Source organism: Trachinotus anak, unplaced genomic scaffold (genome assembly GCF_046630095.1).
Source record: "Trachinotus anak isolate AG129_WGS33_773 ecotype Australia unplaced genomic scaffold, CSIRO_AGI_Tana_v1 ptg000011l, whole genome shotgun sequence".
In the NCBI taxonomy this organism is placed as follows: Eukaryota; Metazoa; Chordata; class Actinopteri; order Carangiformes; family Carangidae; genus Trachinotus; species Trachinotus anak.
The window spans coordinates 4,640,933-4,665,132 of NW_027273862.1; the positions used below are offsets into that span (position 1 = coordinate 4,640,933).

The window sequence follows — 24,200 nt, forward strand, 5'->3', positions numbered from 1 at the left end:
TTTATAGCTTCAGACAGCTTTTAACAACACCAGTAGGCCTTTAATTAACCACGTTGTTTCAGCACAAAGGCGACCTGCCTCATGAGGGCCAGCTTGCGCAGCAGGGGCCCTGTAAGCCGGTCCTCACGGTCAGGTTAGGTGGGCGGACACTTTTCTCGCAGGTGGCCTGTGAGTCATCCTGCGCTCTGCAGTGTACGTCACCTGAATGACACAGGTGCCTCCCGGGAGTTTCTGCCTGTGAACGCATCACCAGTCTTTTTTTTTTTTTCCTGTTTGGGCGGAGTTTGTGGTTTGTGCTGGAAAAGTCCAGGCTGAGTGGAGCCACAGCAGACACACTGTCGGAGGAGAGACGACGCTCACCTGGTGAACAGCAGCGGCTCCGTCTAAATTCACCTTTAATTCACTTGTTTGTTTTTTTTATTTTTTTATTCTCAAGAGTGTGAGCCTTCAGGATGACGGACACACTTTTACCAAACGGCATCAAAAACAGCCGAGGAGACAGCAGTTATTTCAAAAAGGTGAGTTTGTTTCTCGGGTCTTCACTCCACGATGTCGGCTCCGTCTGTAAGCTCTCCGGTTTTAGTTTGTCTAGAGCCTTTCAAATGTTCTGCTTCCAGTGACCATCACAGTCCATCACCAATGCAGCACACACGAGTCCAAGTAACAGACTTCATGCGCCGCATACAATTATATTGTAATTTGTATTTGTAGTTTGGGTTTTTAACTGCAGGCTGTAACCTGCCTCTTAGTTTCAGGATACATCAGCTGACCAGAAAAACTACAATAAAACAGAAGGCAAGACAGTTGTATTGATGTAGTTTCATTCAGACACAAGGCAAAGTGCTTTACAGAGGCATGGGAAGACATTAGCAATGAGACACCACGATGACGTGAAATTGAATGGAAAAGACAGTAAATACAAGGCAATTTGAATAATTAAAATATAATAAACCAAAGGTGCATATAAAACATCACATGGAAAAAAAAAAGGTGTGTAAAATAATTCACGATAAATTTTGCTTTTATTTTTAAAAACAGCAGGGTGTCAGTCTTAAATGTAGTGTAACAAAGACTGTAGTTCCTGATGTGTCACCAGCAGCAGCAGCAGAAACCACAGCGCTGTCAGCTTCAGGTGTCTGTGTGTGTGTGTGTGTGTGTGTGTGTGTGTGTGTGTGTGTGTGTCACTCCAAGAATAGCTGTATCTCCTGCAGTGACTGATACTGAAAGGTCAGTGACCAAACATCCTATAATTAACCTTCTCTTGTCCCTGCTGGCTGTCAGAGGTGTGACAGGAAGTGTCAGGAAGCAGGAGTTCCTCAGAGGCTTTGTTGATAGCCCTGGTAAATTTAGGTCAGATTAACCTACTGTCTGTAGATATTTGTGTCATACCTGTTTTGTTCTTTTAATCTGGTAAAAATTGAGCTATGTTTTTACTTCTTTTCTTATTTTTTCACAACATAATTACCACTGTGTTTAAGGGAACATTGTACGTGCGCTAAAGCCATGACCTTTGACCTTTTTATTTATTATCTGTATCTTAGAGTTGCACACATTCTCTGGAAAACAGCATCATCCATACGACTGAAATGTAAAGTAGGTGGCAGGTTAACCAAATTGCTACTCAGATAAGGGGACTGTCTCCCTGTCTGTATTTCATCATGTAAATTAGCTGGTGCGTTGTCATTATACAGTGACAGTCATTAATGTAATTAGGATTCATTGCACCAGAACCAGCAGAGAAATTTATCTAACCAGTTTTGTGTTTCGTGTACCTGTAGCCAAAACATTTTCAGGAGCTGTGAGTTTGTCCAGTTTGCAGCTGTGAGAAAGGCACTTGGCAGTGGTTGAGTGATTATCTAATGTGTTTTTACTGAGTTCTCTGTCTGCCATGCTGTGGTCCACATCTCATTCCTTCACACTTGTAATGATGTCCTCAACTGGAGTGTTTTCATAGACAAGCTTGTTTAGATGGGCATCTGAACAGGGCCTTTGTGTCTTTCAGTCCCCCCGAATCCCCTTCTGAACGCTGTCTGGATTTAGCCTCTGTGCTGCACTTCCTGTGTCTATAAAAAGGCCAGTTGGATCCAGGGTCTGGGACTGCCACAGGACCCGGTGGGAGACTGTAGAGCCTAATACCTCAATCACAAATTGTTTCCTTTATCACCGTAACATACATTGTAGAGCCCATCTCTCTCTACATTGCCTTCACCCTCTGTGTTTCCCCAGGAAGGTTTGGGAGTCTCCACTTTCATTGCAGAAGCCTGTCTCTGTATAAAAAGGCTTGCACATTTACTGAAACCACAAAGCAATGAGTTCTGCTTCTCATTGTGTCATGTTAAAGAGATTTGCAATTTGGAAACTTTTTGGTCAAATTTTAACCAAGTGGAGCCAAGATGATCTTTGCTTCCATTTTTTTGTGCACTGCTTTCTGCTGGGTGAAAATTAGTTTAATGATTTACACGGCCTCGCTGGGTTCGACTGATGCTCGAGGGTGCTGTTGTGGTTTAGGGCTTCCTTCCCAGCCATCCACTGTTTCACCCCCAGCTGGCTGAGGTCCGACCGGAGGAACTGCAGAATGGAAACATGGCAGAACAAAAAGCCGAATCGGCATGTTTTTTCTCCTCATCCTCCACGGCCAGTGAGAGCATTGACGTAGCATCTGGCCTGAGGCCGTCCTTCAGCCAGACAACAGCCACAAATTGACAACATGTGTCCTGGTTCACAAACCAGACAAGCTCCCTCCACTTGGAGACACACTTAGATTCCCTCAGTGGGGTTTGTGTTGGAAAAAGGCAAATAAGAGATGCAGCTGGGATCAAATATTGTCTCTTACAGTAGTTCACTGACTATGAAGATGTTTTTCTTAGGATTGAATGACCCACAACCCCTGCTGAGCAATCTGTCAAAGGGTTCCTACTGTAAATGTAGTGGAATCACTGTGTGAAGTCAATTAGGGAGCACACATGATATCAGCTTATCTTTTACTTTATCATGAAGAGGTGTGGCCATAGAGATACTGAACATACGTTTGTATATTTATAGGGCGACCAGGCAATTGTGAATCCATCATGCTGCCATAACTGGGTCATGGCTGACTGCCTGTCTTAATCACCACTTGTATCAACCAGCTATCCCATGAGCCATTGCTACACATGTTCTTTATGAAGCCCAAGTTATACAACAGCAAAATTATTTGCTGTTCAATGGATATAATACTGGACCATCTTTGTTTTGCTCTAATGAAGTGTTTTGTGCGCTTGTAGAGAAAGGGCGCACTGTTTGAGCATACCATTGTGTGGGAGGGGTTCAATTCCCTGAGTGGTTTAGTGGGTTAGGCAAGGCATGATCAGGGCTGCAAGCCAGGTTTAGGGATTCAGTTCTCTGTGTCAGTCAGTATAGGATGCCCAATTAACTGTTCTTGCTTTAGTTTCCAGTGGTAAATTAAACCAGTTTAGTTCTACAAAGATTAAGGATTAATTGACTAAAAGGACACATTGTACAACAATATCAAAGATACCATTTTTCTAACTAGGCTCTCCAGAAGTATAGGTGTGATACCAGACGATCAGGTCTGATGATCAAGATTTCATAGTCATTGATTAAGTTAGCATCACGACACAGGATCAGGATCATTGCTTTGGGGTGCTAGCATGTATCAAAGTTTCATAGTGTCCTACATATTAAAAATTGAAACATACTACTATGGTTACTGTCAATCACTAGCCACTCCCTTGTTCTTGAACACACACACACACCCCATTTTTGATGTAATTGTTGACGTGATGATATACTGTAATAAGTGTACGCCCTGTCCTGTTGTGTGCTAACATCCTCACCCTGCTGTCATTCCAAGAGTAGCTCCTGGTAAGTCCAGCCGGGCCACGCCCTCCACAGCCTCATTACATCTCTGTTGTGTAATTAACGAGGCTGTCGTTTGTATAAGTGGTTAATCATTACGCTATCAGCACGCCAAAGTGTTTGTGCAGGAACGCCCAAGTCATGTTGGCAGAGTGGTTGAATTGCTGAGCTGCATTATACTGTCACTAAGAAAGATCCAGTATGTGTATATGCACGTGCACGTGATCTGTAATTATCTGTGTCATGTGACGAGTGAACCTGAGCCAAAATTAAAAATATTTGTTCACTCAAAGAGTAATATGGCTTTTATGATTAACTCATTGAAGTGAATCAATCTGTGGGAAGCCAGTGAGGGATTACATCTTTGCCGCAGCACCAGGTGGGGGTCCGCGGAGGGATAGTGTGGACCTCCTGCGTGGTTTTCCCTCCTGGTGAAGCTCCTTAATGTGGTGTTGGAAATGACTTTGACCACAGCACAGGAGAAGTGGGTTTTGGAAACTGGGGAGAAAATGAAAAATACAGAAAACAGAATTGTTGTTGTTTTATATCCGTTGTTTTCTGCTGTTTTGGATGCTTTGTGTAATGTAACAAAATTCTTAGTCTCCAGGTTCCAGTGCGGCGCTCATCACTGTGGTGTTTATGTACCTCTCTTCTCATAACTTTTTAAACAATGTCTCCAAACTGTAAGGTCCTTTTCTTTAAAGTTTTTTTTTCTTCTCTGTTCAGTCATGAAAACTGAAAAATGTAACAGGAGAGTGGTGCTGATTTCAGATCTACTGGAAGAGCGGGTGTTTATTTATTTATTTGTTTGTTTGTTGGATAAGGACAAAGCATGTTAATGATTGATGATGATCAGTGCAAAATATGTGATGGAAACATGCCGGGTTATAGCAAAAATGCTACTTTACATCAGCAACCCATTGTCAACCCATTATGACACATGACAGAAACATCCCAACTCTGTAATCTGAAGGTAAACTTGAGTCAGGTGGTTTGTCTGATCTGCTGAGCATGAGTCAAAGAGTCATCCTCCCTGTTGCTGATGTGAATCTAACCCTGACCTCAAGGGTAGGAAAAGGTGAACTTGTGATTGTGAATAAAAAAAAACTTATGAGAAATGAACATATAACTACACTGACATATTTAATCTTTGATTCTGTCATGTGTTGAGTCCTGTGACCACTGACTCTTTACCTTGATGTTGCTGAGCAGAAACTGAAGCTTATTCTTCTGCTGACATCAGATTTAGTCAGATAAATAACTACAATGCAAAAGCTTTCCACACTGAAGTCTGTAAACAAACTGGTTTTACTGAGCTGACAGGTCTCTATGCATCATGTTGTCCTGTTGCCATCCAGAGTGCAGTACAGACCACACCTCTGCTGTGCTGTTAGTCAGCCAGTATGAATGTATATGGCCAGTTTATCTGTGCTGCTATGAGTGACAGCATGTTGACTTAGGAAGGCTGGGACACATGTGGTTGTGATAGGGACAAGGACACACAGTACAGCCACACACAGGCCATTATGTGTAAACACAGAGTGAGCTGGGTGCTGTATAGAAAGGTGCAGCTCTTCCCACACCCAACCTAGATTTATTTTTACTGTTATATCAAAGCAGAGATAAAGTAAAAAATCACATTAAAAGTCATGTCTAAAGACATTTGTTCACTAGATTGTAGTATCACTTGTTGCCAGCTACAATTACTCATGAGAATGAATTGCTTGGGACTCCCCTGCTGTAAATAAATAAAGATACAAATCAAGTTTTGAATGATGTGATGTAAATGTGAACTCATTCTACTGTTTTTTTTTTTACAGTATAGTTTTTTCTACATGTTCTCATTGTTTCTTCACTTACATTTGAGTAACTTATTATTTTCTGCTGACATTGTTGTTCCTGTGTCTCCTCATTTCAGGGTTGTAACCCGTTCGCCCAGACGGGACGAAGCAAACTGCAGAACAAGCGAGCCAGTCTGAACCAGCAGATCATCAAAGAGATGAGGATGAGGGCCGGAGCTGAGAACCTGCTGAAGTAAGAACTGAACTGATGACTGATAATACATACATACATACTTAGATACATACTTACATACTGTACTCTTGAGTGTCTGTGTGTTTTTTTTTTGGTGGGGAGGTTCAATCATTCTAAAACATACAAAGGACAAAGACCTCAAACAAAAATAAATGCATGCGCAGAAATAACTTTACAAGTGTTACATAAGAGAAAACCAGCTGCTCCAATTTTATCTCTCTCTGCTCACATCATTCATTCATATGTCATTCACATTTTCTATGTGGCTTGTCAGTTAGGTCACAGTGGTGTGTGTGACCTTGAGTAAACTCTAGCTGGTCAGTTTGGCTTCATGGTTGTGTTATGAGTTGCCATGAAATCCTGGCAAGACCAAAAACGACCAAAGGGGAAATATGATATTAGGTTATATCAACAATCAAAGGGCCACTGTGATATGTGACTGAGAAAAACGTCAACATTTTTCTGAGCCTTTGTGTTTTGATTATAGGTCACAACAATGTGAGGCTTCCAGTCAGGATGTTTCTAGGGATAATTTCCCCTTGTTATGTAAATCTACAGTCTCTTCTGTACAGACAAGACAGAAGAGTTTTAGTTTCCGTCGTGTTATCATGTAGCCGTAGAGGTTAAAGGGGAATTTAAGATTTTAACATAAATCAAGGAATGTCCTTCCTGCTGACATACCTCTTCTAGCAGGATTGAATGGCTGAACTTGAGATAGACTTCTCAGCAAGTGCAGTGCCACAGAGAAATATGAGGAACTTCACTTACCTCTCATAACCTTTGCAACCTTGTGCCTTTTGTTCAGTCGGGTTTGGAGGCATCTCCTCACAAAAAGCTGTTTCCTGTATTTTTATACTCACTTCACCAGCATTTTGTTTTTAAACCAGTCATCATGTTTTGCCCAATCATCCTTCCATACCAGTATAAGCCATATGTGACTATAATAGAAATGGGTTAATTTGTATATTAGCATTAAACTGACCTCTAAAACATCACATTTAGTTTCACTGATATATCGTAAAAACATTTAATGTTGCAGTGTTGACCCCTTACACATATAATACAGTAGGTAAAAAGTTATATATTAACAAAATGAAAATACTGTTTGGGCTGTCACATTCTTCAGTCATTGCACCAACACTTCCCTTTGTTTGTTCAGTTCTTGTGTCAAATACAGAGTAAAACCTGTAAATCAAAATATCAGTTCAGTTTCAAATATACTGTCTGTAAAGAAATGGATATGTTTGGATAGAGCAAAATGTATTTATCTTTCACTCACAGTGTTAGCAGAGCTTCCAGCCAGGCTGAAGCTGCTCCACCACAGGCACAAGTGTTTGTACAGTATCTGCTTTTTATTGCACTTGAGCAACTCTGTCATGTGTGCAGGCATTTAACTCTTTCTCTTTCACTTTGTTGTTTTTATTTTCTGTAGCCTTCAGAACAAAGGTGCCGTCTCTGATTGTTTATAGATAGGAATCGACTCTCAGAAGTGCTCTGTGATCTGGCACAAGCAATGTTATTAATGCAGATTCAGATTTTCCTCCTGTGGATCGACAGAGTGGGGGTTCATGTGGCATGAAGGCTAATGCTACAGGTCTGTGATGACCTTCGATAACTGGAGTCAGTGTTTTTATGTTTCTATTGGTAACTGAGAGGCCGTCATATTTGAGGTTAACAAATTGAAGATCGCTCTGTTGTAAATTTTTAAGAGCACACTCTTTCATCTGCAACACCACCAGAACCCGCCACACTGGAAAAAAAAACAAGTCTGTCAACTTCCGGCTGCCTGGTGAGACTAAAATAGTGTGAAGGAATTTTTACTTCTTCAGGTATTTTTCCCTTATTATAAGGTTTTTAGGTCTTTGTCTAGTATGAGGCTACACTTCACCAGAGAGGTCACACACATGTCACTTACTTTAAAGGCATACTATGCAAAAAGACATAAAACAGTGTATAGACTGATAGAAATATAATAATAATAATAATAATAATAATAATAATAATAATAATAATAATAATAATCATACTCTTTCATCACTTATGACCCCAGTAGAAGTTTGTGGCTGTGTATTTAACTACAAAAACCCTCTTTTCTGCCTGTATTTTTTCTTCTTACTTGTTTGTTGTGTTCGGGACATTTCTGGGCTGCAGCCTTTAGGCAGTGGGTGTGTAACCCCCAGCCAATAACAGCGTGTAGGTTGTGAGGGTGGGACACTATAAAAACATAGTTACCACGCTTGTGTAATTGATGTAGAAAGAGCTGCAGGTCTGTTTGGAGGTGAGGGCGTGTGCTTTAGAGTGAAACCACCATGAAACAATCAGAAAATAGGGTTTTATATAACATCTTTACAATTTGCTGCTTTGTTTGCTGGACTACCATCTCTCTCTCTCTCTCTCTCTCTCTCTCTGGCTCTGTCTCTGTCTCTCTGTCTCTCTCTCTCTCTCTGGCTCTGTCTCTGTCTCTCTCTCTCTCTCTCTCTCTCTCTCTGGCTCTGTCTCTGTCTCTCTGTCTCTCTCTCTCTCTCTCTCTCTCTCTCTCTCTCTCTGGCTCTGTCTCTCTGTCTCTCTCGCTCTCTCTCCCTCCCAAACACAACAGCTGACAAATCCTGCACACTGTACCTTTTGAACAACAGTTCATTGTTTATCTCTAGTATAGCAGTTAAGTCACATATACACATTCCCCATCAGCAGTGGCCATAGCAACCGAGGGCCACCAGGAGATAAGATGTACGGGGTGACCGGTGGAGAGTAAACACACTTTCTTAGTAGGACAGAACTGTACAATGTGAGTTATGTAAAACGTGAGGTAATGTTTAGGGTTAGGTACCCAATAAAATCTTCACATGTGCATGTATGTTTATTTACATGTGAGTCTATCAGGGTTTAAATACACCCTGCTGGCAGCAGAATTCAGATTTGTGTTGGCATTACGATGGTTAACTTTTGAACATTTGTGCAGCTCATTGCATCACACTTCAGTAAGCATGAAAGTCAAGGTTCAGTGACTGAGGGAGTGTTGGCCCACAGACCTCCCAGCTCCATCCCTCTGGATGTGCCATACAAACCTCCCAGAAGTTAAATCAAAATTAATAAGTTTGAAGGGAGAAAGAAAAAGAGAGAAAAATATTAATTAATTAATCTTATTCAGATTCTGTTTAACTTAAATGTGTTAAAATATTTAACTTTGTGTTTGGTCTTTAAATCTGAATGTGGTGTGTGTTATTAACCCCAACAGCACCACGTAAAGGTTGGTGTTTCCGGGGCAACTAAAGATAAGATTCACAACAAGGGTTAAAAGTAAATCTAAATCATAAAAGGATGTTGAAAGTAAACATCTAGAGCGATACGTCATCTTTTTATTGGCTTTTTATTGAGGTAATGGTAGGAAATCTACATGTGTGGGGGTGTGGAAAACGTGTGGGGGGAGAAAATATTATTGCAGATGTGCTGTGTTTGATTGCATCAGATTGTAAAGTTGTACCTGTTAGTGTGTCCACCTCCCGTTCTGTGTGGCCTTTGGCAGAGATTGTGTCTTTCACACCTGTCAGGATGGTGTTAAGTTCAGTGAACAGAAAAAGGCTCCTGTGGCGTCTTTTGTCACTGAGGTTGTAAAGAAACAAAAGGTTCAACAGTTTCCTCTGACAGTCGCCTTAACTTCTCCCTCTGGGATTCCTGGATCATCTCTCTTAATGTTTGTGTTTAGAGATTAGTCTGGTGAGGGAGGGTACTGCTGTGTGTGTGTGTGTGTGTGTGTGTGTGTGTGTGTGTGCGTTAGTGTATGCGTCTACTGCCTCTGAAGCCTCCACATTCCTTCAGTTCCGCACAAAGTCTGCCCAGCCAAGTCCAAGACCAGGCAAATGGACTGTGTGTGTGTGTGTGTGTGTGTGTGTGTGTGTGTGCGCCAGCCCAGCTGCAGCCCAGACAACAGCCTGGGTGCATTTCTGAGCCTCAGTTATGCCCCCTGAGCTTTATTTTTAAGGCCTTAAATCATATGAAGTCTGACTGTAGCTCTACCGGTGCTCTCTCTTCTATGTCTGTCAGTGTTGGATGGGATGGGGTCAAGTGGGTTGTCATGGCTACCCTACCTTTGACATCCACCTTGATTATCATGCTGTATTTATGTATAAAGCAGATTCTCATATTCTCAAATCAAACTAGTAACATTTAAGATCCTATTAAGAAAGAGTGTGTGTGTGTGTGTGTGTCTGTGTCCTGCCTCCATTTTGCCTCTCCTCTCTTGTTCTACATTCCTCTCTCTATCAGCAACAGGTGGAGTCAGTCTGGCCAGACCAGTTCTCTTCTCTGTATTTTTTTCAAACTTTAGAAACCTCGTCCAGAGCCACAGACAACAACACGCAACTGTTTGTTACAGACTGAATCGTCTCCCTCAGGACGAGTGAACTTTGTGTGTAAAATTGGTGCACTGTTTCTTTACAGCTTTATATAATAGAGAGTAATCATCTCTATCAGTGATCAAACTCTGATCACTACCTGGTATCTGAGGAAAAATCCAACAAACTGTCAGTCTGACAACCCCCCCACCCCAAAAAAAAAAAAAACAGGAACAGGCTTTTCAGAGAAGAGGAAAACTTCACTTTCTGGTTTGCAGTCTGATTCTCACGCTCTGCAGCATGATATTAGCTATTAAATAGAATATTAATAATAACCTCTGGGCTAGCAAGCTGGCACATACTAAGTCCAAACCACAACACCTCTACCTCCTCCACCCTGATGGATTCCCCAGACCAGACCTCCTCAGAAAACCCTTCAGCGGGCCAAAAGGAAGTGATGGTGTGGTGCAAATGTTAAGACGGGCTTTGACAACCTTGTTATTTTCCAGTGTGTTAAATGGTGAGAAAAAACTACAGCCAGTGATTTGGGGATGTGCTGTGGCCAGTCTTAGCAGGAAACAATACACTATTACTCATTTCCTCCAATAAAAGTTCCACCACATGCAATGCTGTATTATTTGTTTTGATTTCCTGGTGCTCATTTTTTGTAAACTCAATTAAATGTGTAATTTCTTACGAAAAAATTTAAAAAATAAAGCTCCCACATCAAAGTCTACGATCACTAAACTCTCTGTTCTGTAACCTTCAGCTGAACTTATTTTTTACCTTGCCTGATGGTGCTTCTTTACATCTCACCTTTCTTGTTAAGGATCACATCCTCTGCGATTGCAGGGTAATTACAGGCTAGAGAGCGGTGAGGTGACAGAGAGACAGGCTCTGATTTACAACAGCCAATCATCTCCAGACTGACAGGTTTGGTGCAGGGTTGTGTATGTGTGGTTATGTGTCCCATTAGGATCAGGGTTACGACTGACAGAGAGTGTGTTAGGATTCCCTGTAAAACACAGATAAGACTACAGTGGGAGCACTGTGGTGTGTGTGTTACCTTGTATCACCATGGACACCATGACAAGGTGGCGTAAATTGTGCTTCACAAAGGATCCAGCCACTTTGTCAATGTATGCTAACACAAAGACACACATTCAAACACACTGACACATCCCCCTCGGAGATATCATTATAGCCTTATCTCTGCTGTGCAGTGAATCCTAATCCCTTATTGATTTCTCCTTATAGCAAACATACACACACACACGCACACGCACGCACACACACACACACACACACACACACACACACACACACACACACACACACACACACACACACATTTAACACAAAAATGTAAATACTGCACATATTGAATGTTTTTGTGTCAGAAATATGCTGTGAAATATCCAGACATGAACGTAAACACAGTACACACAAAAATAAATCCCTAGTGGAAATCTAAAGGGACGTTGTTTCCAGGATGCTTTCTATCATGATTTCACTTGAACAGCAGGGAGGTCTGATGTTTAAAGAAACTATTCCTCAGCCACGTTACCCAGATTCATACACACGCCATGTGTCCCTGAACACTTACCTACAGTACATGCGGCAGGGTTGTGGTTGTATACGTGACTTCTGATCTCGACTGTGACACTGGCCCCTCTCTGTGTACTGGCACATACACATCAAATCTGTCATGCGATGGTGGATCTTTTTGACACAGTGACTTTTTACCATGGGAATGAGCTACATGGGGATTACAGCTGTGATTCATTGCTCTCGGTTGTGTGCTGGAGAGTAAATCAAGCGCACGGCACGGCACAGTGACGCAGGTCTGTGGTCTACAATACCAGGGGAAGGCACGCTCGTTTTAATAATCAGCTGCAGGACAGTTTGGCTCTGTCAGAGTGGATAATAACAAGGCTGATATTTCTTTTCTTGTCTTCCACCCTCTTTTTTTGTTTCTCTGCATCTCTCCTGTGTGCAGGGCCACATCTAACAACAAGGTTAAAGAGATGGTTCTGTTGGAGTTGAGCTATGTCAACGCCAACCTGCAGCTCCTGATGGGACAGCTGGAGGGACTCAACAGCTCAGTGGAGGTCTATCAGAACACACAGTAAGTGCAAATATCACTGGTTCTCCTTTTACTGCTACTGATTCTACCACTTACACTGTCTGCTAGTACAAGAAGAAGACTAATTTCATCATCAAAATCTAACATAAGATAAAAATAAGATCTTGTGAGACTGCAACTTGCGTTTTGTTTTGGAGCCACCCAGCTAATACTTTATACTGTTGGTTTGCAGTTAATTTCATGAATGAAAATGACTGTAGTTTTATCAGAAGCAATGTGTTTGCAGGCAATAGAATATGATAACCTATAATTTTCAGAATAATTAAAGGTGTACTGTAAAGCTAACAGAGCTCTCTGGCTGTGGCTGTTGCCACTGACCCAAACTCAAAAAAACTGTCTGATTTAATCCTAATCTTAATCTTAATCTGACCCAATTTTTGGTTTTCCAAACCTGCACCGAGTGAGGACTGTTCCGAGTTGTCTCAGTATGTAAATAAGAAGGAGATAAACACAGACACGTTGTGTTAATTGGCAACCAACAGGAGAGTGATGGCCCTGGCACTCTGTGATTAAGTTAACATGCACTCTGTCTGATGAAAGGTGCTTGATGACAGAGGAGCAGAGAAAAGAGGTGCACGGAGAAAGAGAGAGAAAAACAAAGTGCAAGAGTTTGTTGTTGTTGTTAAACCGGAGCAGCTGGTTTTTTGGATACAATGCACAGAGCAACAAGGAAACGATGAGCTGAGTTTGTATGCAAACTCAGATACACATCTAGCACAAGGCCTCTCTCAGTCAGTCTGATGAGCGGGTGTGTACAGGTGTGTGGGACTGATAGGTTCGGGTATTTTCTCTCTGTGAAGACAAGCCAGGTTTATAGGGTGTGGTTGACAGTGCAGTATTTATGTCGTGAGGATGCTCACAGTCACGTGTCAAGTGCGACACAAAGGACTTGATGACTGTGATACACAAATACAGAGATTTATAAAAGTGGTGACAGATATCCTTTGGGAGGTGTTGTCTGCACATTTCCCCATGATAACATCTCACCCAACAAGATAACAAATTAGGTTTAAAGCTACAGTCACTCTGTGCTTTGTAAAGGAAAGCACCTGGTTGACTAATACTCAGTTTTAGAGATAATAAATGATGAATTCAAGTTTTCCAACATATTCAAAATAAAAGCCTTCAGATAGTTTCTGTGTGTTAGTGTGAATTACAATGATTTAAAGGCTCTTTGATTGAAGCATCTCTGCCTCCAGGTGGCTCCTCTTATTAAGAACACTTGAGACCTCTATCAGCCATCTGCCCGGACAACACACACACACACACACACACACACACACACACACACACACACACACACACACACACACACACACACACACACACTAAACCTGCTCTACACATTCACTCAGGCACAAATGAGGCAATAACAAAATACATGTACACATATATAAACACATGTGTGGTACATATACACATAGATACACAAATGAAGATGCCATGTTACCTTGACAACATATCACAACAGATAAAGTGACGAGGATGGTAGAGGCGTAGTTTAGGTTTGTGGGGGATTGGGGTGTTGTGTGGTGGTAACTATGGTGATGGTCCTGAGGGTCATTGACAGAAATCTTACATGGTTCACAAAGTATCAAGCTGCTACACTCAGACTGTTTCATTGCAAAAAGATTAGTAGATTAGCTACAGACCAAGTCAGGGTTTTGTTTTAAATTCTGAGGTAAATCTGCAGATGACCCTATAAAACCCAAAATGCCGTCTTTTGTTGGTACGGCAAAGAGGCCAGATTAGTTTGTTTGGCTTACAAAGTCTCAGTGCAGCAAGGAGCAGGAGGATTTAACCTGTTTTTTAATAAATCAGGTTTCCTGTCTGCAGGGTTGCAGGCAGACAGGACTGCCCAGAGGAAAGGAAAGTTCAAAAATAAGACCTCTTCTTTGTCTAGTCTATTTCTCCTCCTCCATTTTTCATATTTCTTCATCTCAAACCCTAAGAACTTAACTTTTTTTTTCCTGTTGGAGAAACAGGTCAGAATTTGCTTATCTCCAAATAAGAGCTGATTTATTTCAGTGACACAAAGAAACAAAGCTAAATTTTGCTCTACCTCATGTAAGAAGATGAATTTTAACCCTCAGGAATCCAGTGAAACAAATATTTTCCTGACAGTGTTTTGTGTTTCACTCAGTCATATTGCTGATATTGTCAGAAACGTACAGTTTGTCAGCTGTGAAGGTGTTTGTTGTCCTGCAGAACAAAAGAAGAAACAACCTCAGATTAAACATTGCAAAACAGCCACTAAGAAAAAATATATATAATAGATATTTAGTTCACTAAATATGTGATGACAACACCCTCAGAATTAAACAGCTGCTTCTCAATCGTCAGGCCCAAGTGTCACGTCACATGGGATCAAACAGACTCAAGTGTGGGAACATTCAGCCTCGTTGTCAGGCTCTTGGAGAAGCACCTGCTCACTGCTTGATGCAAAGACAATAGGCAGGCTGAGAAACCACCACCAGCTCTCCTCCGCTGTGTCTGCGTAAAAGAAAATTAAACACGTGCAAAGTCCAAAGGTTTCACATTGTTATATTCACACCACCAGGCATACAAAAGGCCATACATACAGGTATACAGGTGACATGTACGCGGGAATATCAGATATGTTGAGAAAGTCTCTCCCTGTCACTTCTGAGCAGGTGTCTCAGTGGGATGACGCTGTGCAGCCACAATGGAGAGTTAGTCTCCTCCTTTCAGCCTGAAACACAACCTGAGTCTTAGGTACGGAAACAAAACACCTCTCCTCGCTTTTCTAGGCTTTTCCCACCAGTGCACTGTCCTCTGAATAGTCTCTTTCTGAGGTTATTTCTCCCTCAGACCAGATCCAGCTGGTTTGCAAATGACGCAGTGCATAACAGAAAGCACATACATGTGGCTGGTGTGGGACACGTGCTGTACATGTCAGTGACGTCCTCCAACCACACAATGAAAAAATAGCAGCTAATCACTGTGTTCTTGCCAACCTCATCAAGTACGTTGAACATTATGTTAATTACATGCATTTCTTAAAGTAATTTTTTTGGCCTTTTTTTAATGCCTTTATTAGATAGGTCAGTGAGAGAGTGACAGGAAAGTCAGGGAGAGAGAGAGGGGATGAATGCAGCAAAGGGCCGCAGGTCAGATTCAAACCCAGGGCCGCTGTGGGTAGGACTAAGCCTTAATGGTATGTGCTCTACCAGGTGAGCCACTGAGGCGCCCCCAATTACATGCATTTCTGAGTGTGATCTCTCACAGAACCAGAGTGTCGCTTGTTCTTTAACTTGCGATGCAGGAAATGTTTGTTCGGCTCCTTGTTGTGATGTTCTCGACCTGGACAACAAACTGAACTTTCTCAAACACCCTCTGATTCAGCATTCAGCACTCTTTAACTGATGCAGGAATGAAAACAGTAAGATAAAGACTAACTCTGCTACAGGAGAAAGAGTGGGAAGAATAATTTGTACTATTATCTGAGATTATTTTAGACATTCCCTGTGACAACTGGTTTTATTGTAAGAAAACAAATTCATGTTCATTATAAATGGTCAGACTGTGACTTAACACATTTTTATATTGAATAATCAGTTTAATTTGTGAACCGGAGCTCGGACTAGACTGCCAGGGTGAGTCTGCTCTATGTCTCACACACTGGCACTTCAACAGTTGCTTTAACATTTCAGATTCCCTGCAGAACAGATATCCTCATCCCCCACACCCGTCTCCCCCTCCCTCTGTCAAACCAGAGAAAAGACCAGAGTGATCTCATCTACAAGTACTAATGGATTACACTCTATCGTGCTCTGTCAGAGCTACTGATGAATGAGGTTTGCTGTGATTCACAGAGCCAGTATGCCAGAGGAATGCTGCCTTATCATCAAGTGATGAATGAGTGTGAGGAGTTTTTTTCTGAACCCTCTGGTTTTGATGTGTCCTGCAGAGAAAAGTTTGTACTGCAGCTCTGATCTCTTTGATGGGAAGAGTCATGATTTCAATAGATGGAGGATAAGATCACTCATGAATACTTGTTAGTGTTGATTACTTTGGAGCTGAAGTTTGTGCTACTTTTTGGAGAGAGTTTTGAATAACTTAAATGCCAAGAAAATCCAGAAGCATGTTTTTAAAAAGGGCAGTTTATTTAGCAACGGCTCATTATTCTCCTGTCAGCAGGGGTTTTGTTTCTAAAGACTCTGATCAGCAGCAGGTATCTATCAGGTTATATTTCCACAGCTCTGATAACAAGCTGAACCTGCTTTCCATCTGTCAGCAACAAGGAGCTCCAGGTCATACAGCTAGAGAAACTCCAAACCAAAACACTGTGTTTTATGGCCCCGTCTGTTTACTGTTTGCTGAGCTAAAATAATAAGGTGAAAGCCTGCTTTCACTGGCAAGGAAGAAAGAATCATTTGCGTTACTGAAGCAAGGTTACAACTCCATAATGATTAATCAGCAGAGAGTGTAGCTTTACGACACTGGGAGACGTGGGGCCCCCACTCACCTTTAAATCCTAACTCCTGCAGTGTGTGCTGTGCTTTGCTCTAACAGCACCATCTGCCTAATCCAGAAAAGCCATCTATGAAACAACACTAAGGATTAAATGAAAATGTAAACTTTCTAAAGGAGCAGAGCTGCTGCTGTGTGATCAGGCTGTTAGCTGGTAATGCGCATTATTCACTAATCTGACCAAGCTGTCAACATGATGTCCCTAACAAGGCTTGGTCTATCGTCAGAGGGAGTTGGTTGATATCTCGTGCCACTCCTTAGAGATTGCTTGTCTTCATCATTAACCTATTAATGTATCCAGAGATGAATTGTGGATATTAACTGTTGTGAATCAGATAAGAACTGCATTGTCCTATTGTATGTAAGGTGTTGTCAGCGTTCACTGTGTTATCGTCCTTGTTGTCAACATGACTGTGAGCAAACTTTAAGATTATTTACCCGATGTACAGATGTAATAATGACAATAAAATGGTTGGTCATGATATCTCTGTTCTTCTGTTTTGTGTACAGGGAAACAGCCAACATCCCCCTCATTGCTCTGGGTCTGAAGGAGACGAAAGAAATCAACTTCTGCACTCCATTCAAGGTACAGAAGAAACTGCAGCTTCACCACTCTCTCTTATTAATGCAAAATGTACATAAACAGTTGTACAAGACTAATGCAGCCATTATGCACACAATGTGTTTACAGTGAGGATTTCAAAATTAACATTTCCTTTCAAGAAGGATCTGGGTCACATTGTCTGACGTTTATTTAGGAACATCATCTGCCTATAAAGAAACGTGTCCTATCAGCAACAAGTGGGTCAGCAGTTGTTGAGACTGGTCATCTCAAAAATGTCCTTATGGCATTTTTATTGCATCTGTTGCGTCCTGTCCTGGTTTGTTGGCAGGCACCGTGAGAGGTGTTCTGACTTCATGATCTCAGAGCAGGTTAATTCTGCTCTATTTATTAACAGTAATCACACCTCAGTCCTAATGACCAGGTGTCTCCTACCTCTGGTTGAGTGACAGCTCTCACTGGTCTACTTGACACCACACAGTCAGACTTCTGTGTACAGTTCGGACATGATGTGACAGAGAGGAGGTGTTGTACGAGAGGCCGTCCTGTGACTGAAAGGTCAAAGGTTTTGGCCAGAAAATATAATGTAGAGATGATGAGATCTGTTTATTGTTTACAGGACTTTATCTTGGAGCACTACAGTGAAGACGGAAACAGTTTTGAAGATGAGATTGCTGACCTGATGGACCTGCGACAGGTAACCTACACTTACAGTTTGATCTGACATTATATATGAATCTTTTCGGATGTGTTACATTTGCACCAGCGGCCCCCCATTTGTTAAGAGACAGATAAAACAAAGCTTAGTTTCAGATTAATCATGTGCTTAAAGGGGTTTAATATGCCCTGCATTCATTAAAGTTCCCACCACATTAAGTACCATGATATATTTGTCTTAAGAGTTAAATGGTTGCTTCACCCAAATCACAAAAACGTTACTAACATTATTAACCTTGCAAATCGTTTTGGATTCACTGTCTGAAGTACGGAGATATTGGTCTCTGGTATTTCTGCCGTCGCCCAAACACAATGAAGATGAATGAGTTTTTTTTTACAGTGTGTGGTTCTCAAAACTTTGGAAATGACTTCTGAAAAACAGCAAAGCACCTTTCCAGAAATAATGTCCAACTTTCTCTGGATTCTCCACAGATCTTGCTGTCAACAGATTTGTTGGACGTTGATTCTTGAAACATTTTTCGTAAATGTAAATTTTCGATGCTGTTAGCGACACAAATAAAAACAAAAAGAAAAAACCCACTACTGTTTCATTTGTATGCGAAAACCTCAGAACATCGAAGACAACCTATCCAGATAACTAGGTTAGATTATTGTGAGTGGAAAAAAAAGCTTTTTTTGGTGGTTTGAGTGAACTGATCCTTTAACAGGGCTTCTGTTTAACATCTTGTTCAGCAGTAGTAACAGATCTCTTTCCTCTCATGTCCCAGGCTTGCCGAACACCAAGTCGAAGCGTGGCTGGAGTGGAGATGTTGGCGAAATACTACAGCCATCTTCCTCTGTTGGAGAGCCGGTTCTTCTCCCCAAATCGTCAGACTGGCATCTTCTTCACCTGGTACTTACCATTACAATTAGAACAACATTAAAATCTATACTATATTAATAATAAGAGCAGTTATCAAAATGAAATTCAGCAGGAAACATTATAGTCAAAGCTGCCGTGAGTCACTACACCAGGGTTCCCAAAGCCTTTGAGCTTTAACAGCAAATACTCATTTTCTGTCACAACCAAAAATCCATGGATCAACTAGTTTATCTAGAGAGAAAACAGCAAAGACAAACAGGCATTGATAAATATTTAGGGCAGGAAAAAAAAAAAGCTATTGTATGTAAAGTTCTTAATTGTGGCTTTTATTTTTGCTACACTTAACTGCTTAATTCCTGCTCGATATATTTTTGACTCCAAATATCATATTCTATATATTCAGTATATACTATTTACTAGTTGCATATTTTACATTGTTTATCTTCTTGTCTTTACTTAGTTTTATTTTCTGCAAGGCATTTTGTGATGTTTTGATGACGCCTCCCTCCTCCTTCCCTCAGGTACGACTCCTTCACAGGAGTGCCACTGTGCCAACAGAACCTGTCACTGGAGAAGGCCAGCATCCTCTTCAACATGGCCGCCCTCTACTCTCAGATTGCTACTCGTAGTGACCGACAGACAATAGTTGGCCTAGAGGAGGCCATCGCTTCCTTCCAGAAAGCTGCAGGTAGGAAGAAATAGGAGTGGTGAACTGTGTCAGCAGCCTAGAAGGTTTTTTATAGAGTTATTTCAAACATTCAAATACACAGAAACAATTCTTTCTTTATTAGTTTTGTGTTCCCATGCATTTGGTTTCAGTGATATAATCAAATGAAATAATAGCAGTGCTTTAAAATTCTGCAGTGCTCCCACTGACAGGAACTGTTCAAGAACATGTATAATAAGTGACTTGAATAGAGAGAGGAAGAAAAAGAAAGACAGTAGTAACATCAACATGTCATCTTAATGGCTTTGTTCTTTTTAACATTTGACATGTAAATCAGCTCATCACTGTGGCCCAACAGTCTCCAGGTGCAGGGATTGTACCAAACTTAAGACAATCTTTTCTCCTTGCAGACATTTTCTAATGACCCTAACATTAAAAAGGCACTCGCTGTGCAGTGACAGTGTACCAGTGTGAACGCAGCCTTATTTTCAAAATATACGCCAGCCTCCACCCTGTGACTCCTGCTTCATGACGGAGAACGAGTGCAGTCGATGTTTCTCTGGCTGCTTGTCATGTGGCGGAGCTCCAGAAAGTACCACTCATATGAACTTGCTTCCCAACCCTCTGAGGTTTCAGGAAGCTCAGACTCGTCTTGATAGAATTATGACTTGGCAGTATGAGGAGTATTGCAGTATAATTACAGCTCTGAACAGACCGGGGGTTTGGTTGTATTGCTTTGATGGCTTTAATTTAGGCTTGAACTAACTAAGTAAAACAATTATGCTGTTAGGAGGAATGTTGTCACTAGTATGACAAGCCAGTAGTAAGGGAAGGTGGGAGGTGATAGACAGGGATGCTAGCTGTTAATGGGCTGCTGCAGTGCCCTTTAGCCAGGGACACAGAGGTTTAGAGGACTGGAGGGGCGAGTCAGCTATCACAGAGTCTTAGATGAAGACTTGTGGGTCAGTGCTCTGTTATTAAGTTGTCTACAACTCTCTGCTGCCAGGTTTTTAATCTATAAAATAAGAGGGAGGCGCTCTCATTTGGAATGCAGATGGTCTTATTGCCTGCATCGAACATGAATTTAAGAAGCTTTGTGTCTTGGCTAAATTTTAAAGAAACACACAGACATTGATCTCACTGCTCGCAGGGAGCTTTAATCCCTCACTGAACACAGCAGCAGACCAAGATGATCTGACATACTGAATCACTTCACTTCTGTGTGGAGCCTTTTTAAAACCTCTGCATAAGACAGTGTCAGTAATCAGGGCTGTGCATGTACCAGCATGCTGAAGAGCCCAGTCTGTCATGTTACTGGGAACCAGTAAACTATATGAATCTTTCAAATGGACTGTCTGAGTTTTGCCCAAACCATTATTCCATCAGACTACTAGTAGTACAAACTGCTACTGTTAGAGTAACTTGTTGAATGTTGGGGATCTACTGTACATTTCATATTTTCGTCTAGACAGGATGCATGAATACTGTCTCCCGTATAATCACATGAGACCAAACCCAAACTGGAGATGTTCTGTTTACAAATGACCATTGCAACATTGGATGTTTATGACAGATTCTGCTTGGATTATCTGTTTGGATTATGTTGCCTAACTTCACTGTGGAGATAGGACAGAGAAAGGAGATTTAATCCCCTGCAGGCCTCAAAGTAGAATCAGAAACAAAAATAAAAAACGTAATTCTTAGTATGCAGTACACAATAATCAAATTATTCTTGTTCTCACAGAGCTTAACAGGATGCAGATTATTCTCGGCTTGTTTTTTAAACATTAAAAAATACAAACTGGTCTCAAGTTAACAAAATCTTCGTAGTTTTCCTTTTGGCACAGAACCTCCCACTGAAATAAATGTTTGTTAAGTATGATTATTTGTGGGAATAGTTTGGTTTTGAGCTGCACTGATGATTCCTTCTCACCCAGGTGTCCTGAACCACCTGAAGGAGACCTTCACCCACACCCCTAGCTACGACATGAGCCCAGCCATGCTCAGTATGTTGATTCGGATGATGCTCGCTCAGGCTCAGGAGTGCCTGTTTGAGAAGACTGTGCTGCCTGGGATTCAGAACCAGTTCTACACCCTGATGAAAATGGCCCAGGAGGCTGCAAAGGTAAATAGAAACACAGGTGTACACACAGTCCTCAGATCCTATAGACACAGTGTTGTGTCCTTTGCCGTGGACTCTATAGGATAAACTGTAGTGCAAATGAATGTGAAGTGATAATGTCACCACAGCCACACCCTTATATGTGATTTTATCCAGATCCGTGATTTTAATGTCGTCTCACTAACTCTGGTGTCTTTTTCCTGCCAGGTGTCGGAAACTTACGACCAAGTCCATCAGTCTATGATCCAGACGCCAATCAAAGACAATGTCCCATTCTTCTGGTCCACCATGTCGCAAGTCAAAACCAACCACTACCGCTCCATGGCACACTACTTTGTAGCCTCAGCCCTGCTCGACCACCAGCGTAAGGAAACAGTTTATAGAGAAGTTAATAATTTTCATTCTGATTCTGTGTCTGAAAGATGAGTTGGGGAAAATCAGGAAAAATGAAAGTTTGCCAATTGGAAAAAAAAAATGTCAAAGACAGTAAAAACTGAAGTGTATTGTTGGTTTTTGTCTTGGATAGTTTGCAATGAAACTGAAGTGATGTCTGTTATCTGCTGGTAATCGTAGATTCAAGCTACTTTACATGAGCACGCAAGTTATTTTTTCTGCTTCTGAGAAGCACTGTTGTCAGAGCAGGACAATGCATAGTCATTTGCATATAGTCTGCACTGCACCAGGTACGGCAGTGCCCTAGATGTTAAATATAGACAAGTGTGTTCCTCATATACAAACTATAACACAAAGTATTCTAGTGATAACCTAACTGTGGCAAAGTCAACACAAATCAAACATGGTCCCTCTTCTCTTTTAAACACTGCACTGCCACAGTAACTTTAACAGGTGAACTTCACGTCAGCTTAGCCTTAGTGACTCTAAACCTCGTTCCCTCTCCACCAGAACACCTACTGTAATGTATTTGCTCTGTGGCATTAGCCTGACTGTTATCTGTAAAGGTGTAAAACACTTCTGGCTTCAGCCGCCTGATTGTGAATACCCCGGAAAACCTGATCCTTCTCTTAAAGTGCTGTGTAGGCCCCTGGGTTGGTTATGTCGGACGGCTGGTCTGAACCACAGCCAGCCACAATGCTATTACATAACAGCTATTTAGGGACACACAACCCACGGTAAAGAGAGGCTGTGCTTCCAGGAACTCGTGACAGAGAAAGACAGCGAGAGAGTTTGAGGGAAAAAGAGAGACAGTTGGAGTTAGTGAAGTGGAAGTACTGTAGACTGCTGGAGGATTACAGTTATGTAGCCTCTTAATGCTGCCTACATGATCAAATGGCAGAGAGAGCAAGTGAGAGAGCCAGCAACTGAGTGAGAGAGAGAGAGAGGAGGAGATGGATGTTTTGTCAGTGAACAAAAACCCTCCAGTGATTGGTGGTAGTTGTGGTTGCTAAGTGTGTATCATATTGCTTTATTTCTTGATGTCTTGTCACTATTTTTGATATTTTATAGAGTTCACAACCAATCATTTAGTTGAAAAAGTAAACGCTAGATTCATTTGTTATTTTCTGTTTTATACTGGTCCATAACTCAAACATTCCTCCTTTGTCTTTCTTATTACTCCTTTATAATTTCAGTTAAAGAGAGATCAAACTGAAAACTAAATTAAACTGAATACAGCAGATTATATGAAGCTTTACAGTGGATGGCCATAGTTTTACCCTGTGCTGTGAATGGGACAGGACTGAATAGGGGAACAATGGAGCAAAGCAGCTCTGAGTTTGGCAGCTCATTAACAGATTCCTGTGTGAATGAGGAGAACAGAGCAATTACCACAGGACTGTAGAGAGAGGACTCAGCCCAGAAACCGGACAGAATGAAGGCCGCTGTAGTAAACACATTAACCACAAACACCACTAAATAAATGCTTTATACTGTCTCTGGGAAACAGACCAGTCAGAGTGTAGAAAGCTCTGCTGCTTTAGATTTACCTGTTAAATGTGATGAGCAGGATATGAAGCAGAAGCAGATCTGAGCTTAGAAGAGAGCCATGAAAATGGTGTAGATTGTCTCTGGTTATCTATGCTAACAGGTACACTTAATCTGACACATGCGATTACAGTATATTGTATACATCAAATTTATACCTTTTAAAAAGGAAAGCCAATGTGTCCATTTCTGCAGAGTTTAAAGGTTTGCATGAATGGATATACTGTAGAAATGCACTGTGTGCTAGTAATGTGAGATATTATTGCAGTTATATTCACGGGCTGAGTTATAAAAATGAACATGCTGATGACAGCAGATGGTCAAAATAATCTGTAATGTATGAGGAAAATATTAATCACATTCTGTAAAATGTGAACATGTTTTAAGCTTCATCAGGAATTTCAACTCTGTGTTTAGTCTGCTGAACCTATGTTTTATTATTTATTTTAGACAGATAAATGTTTGTTTATTTAAACCATCTTACTTCAGTGTAATATGTTTCCAT

At 41.3% G+C, this 24,200-nt stretch overlaps 1 protein-coding gene across 2 annotated transcripts in view; it reads left to right on the forward strand.

Moving 5' to 3' along the window:
- The first annotated feature begins 308 nt into the window (after positions 1–308).
- Positions 309–24,200, forward strand: part of rhpn2 (rhophilin, Rho GTPase binding protein 2) — a 31,241-nt gene continuing 7,349 nt past the window's right edge. For both annotated transcript variants that reach the window (XM_071488273.1, XM_071488274.1), the window contains exons 1-9: positions 309–518; positions 5,777–5,892; positions 12,223–12,351; positions 17,374–17,449; positions 18,045–18,122; positions 18,871–18,995; positions 19,487–19,653; positions 21,570–21,757; positions 21,962–22,118. In XM_071488273.1, the coding sequence (XP_071344374.1) occupies positions 453–518; positions 5,777–5,892; positions 12,223–12,351; positions 17,374–17,449; positions 18,045–18,122; positions 18,871–18,995; positions 19,487–19,653; positions 21,570–21,757; positions 21,962–22,118 (1,102 nt within the window). In that variant the 5' untranslated portion in view covers positions 309–452. The remainder of the gene's footprint in view (positions 519–5,776; positions 5,893–12,222; positions 12,352–17,373; positions 17,450–18,044; positions 18,123–18,870; positions 18,996–19,486; positions 19,654–21,569; positions 21,758–21,961; positions 22,119–24,200) is intronic.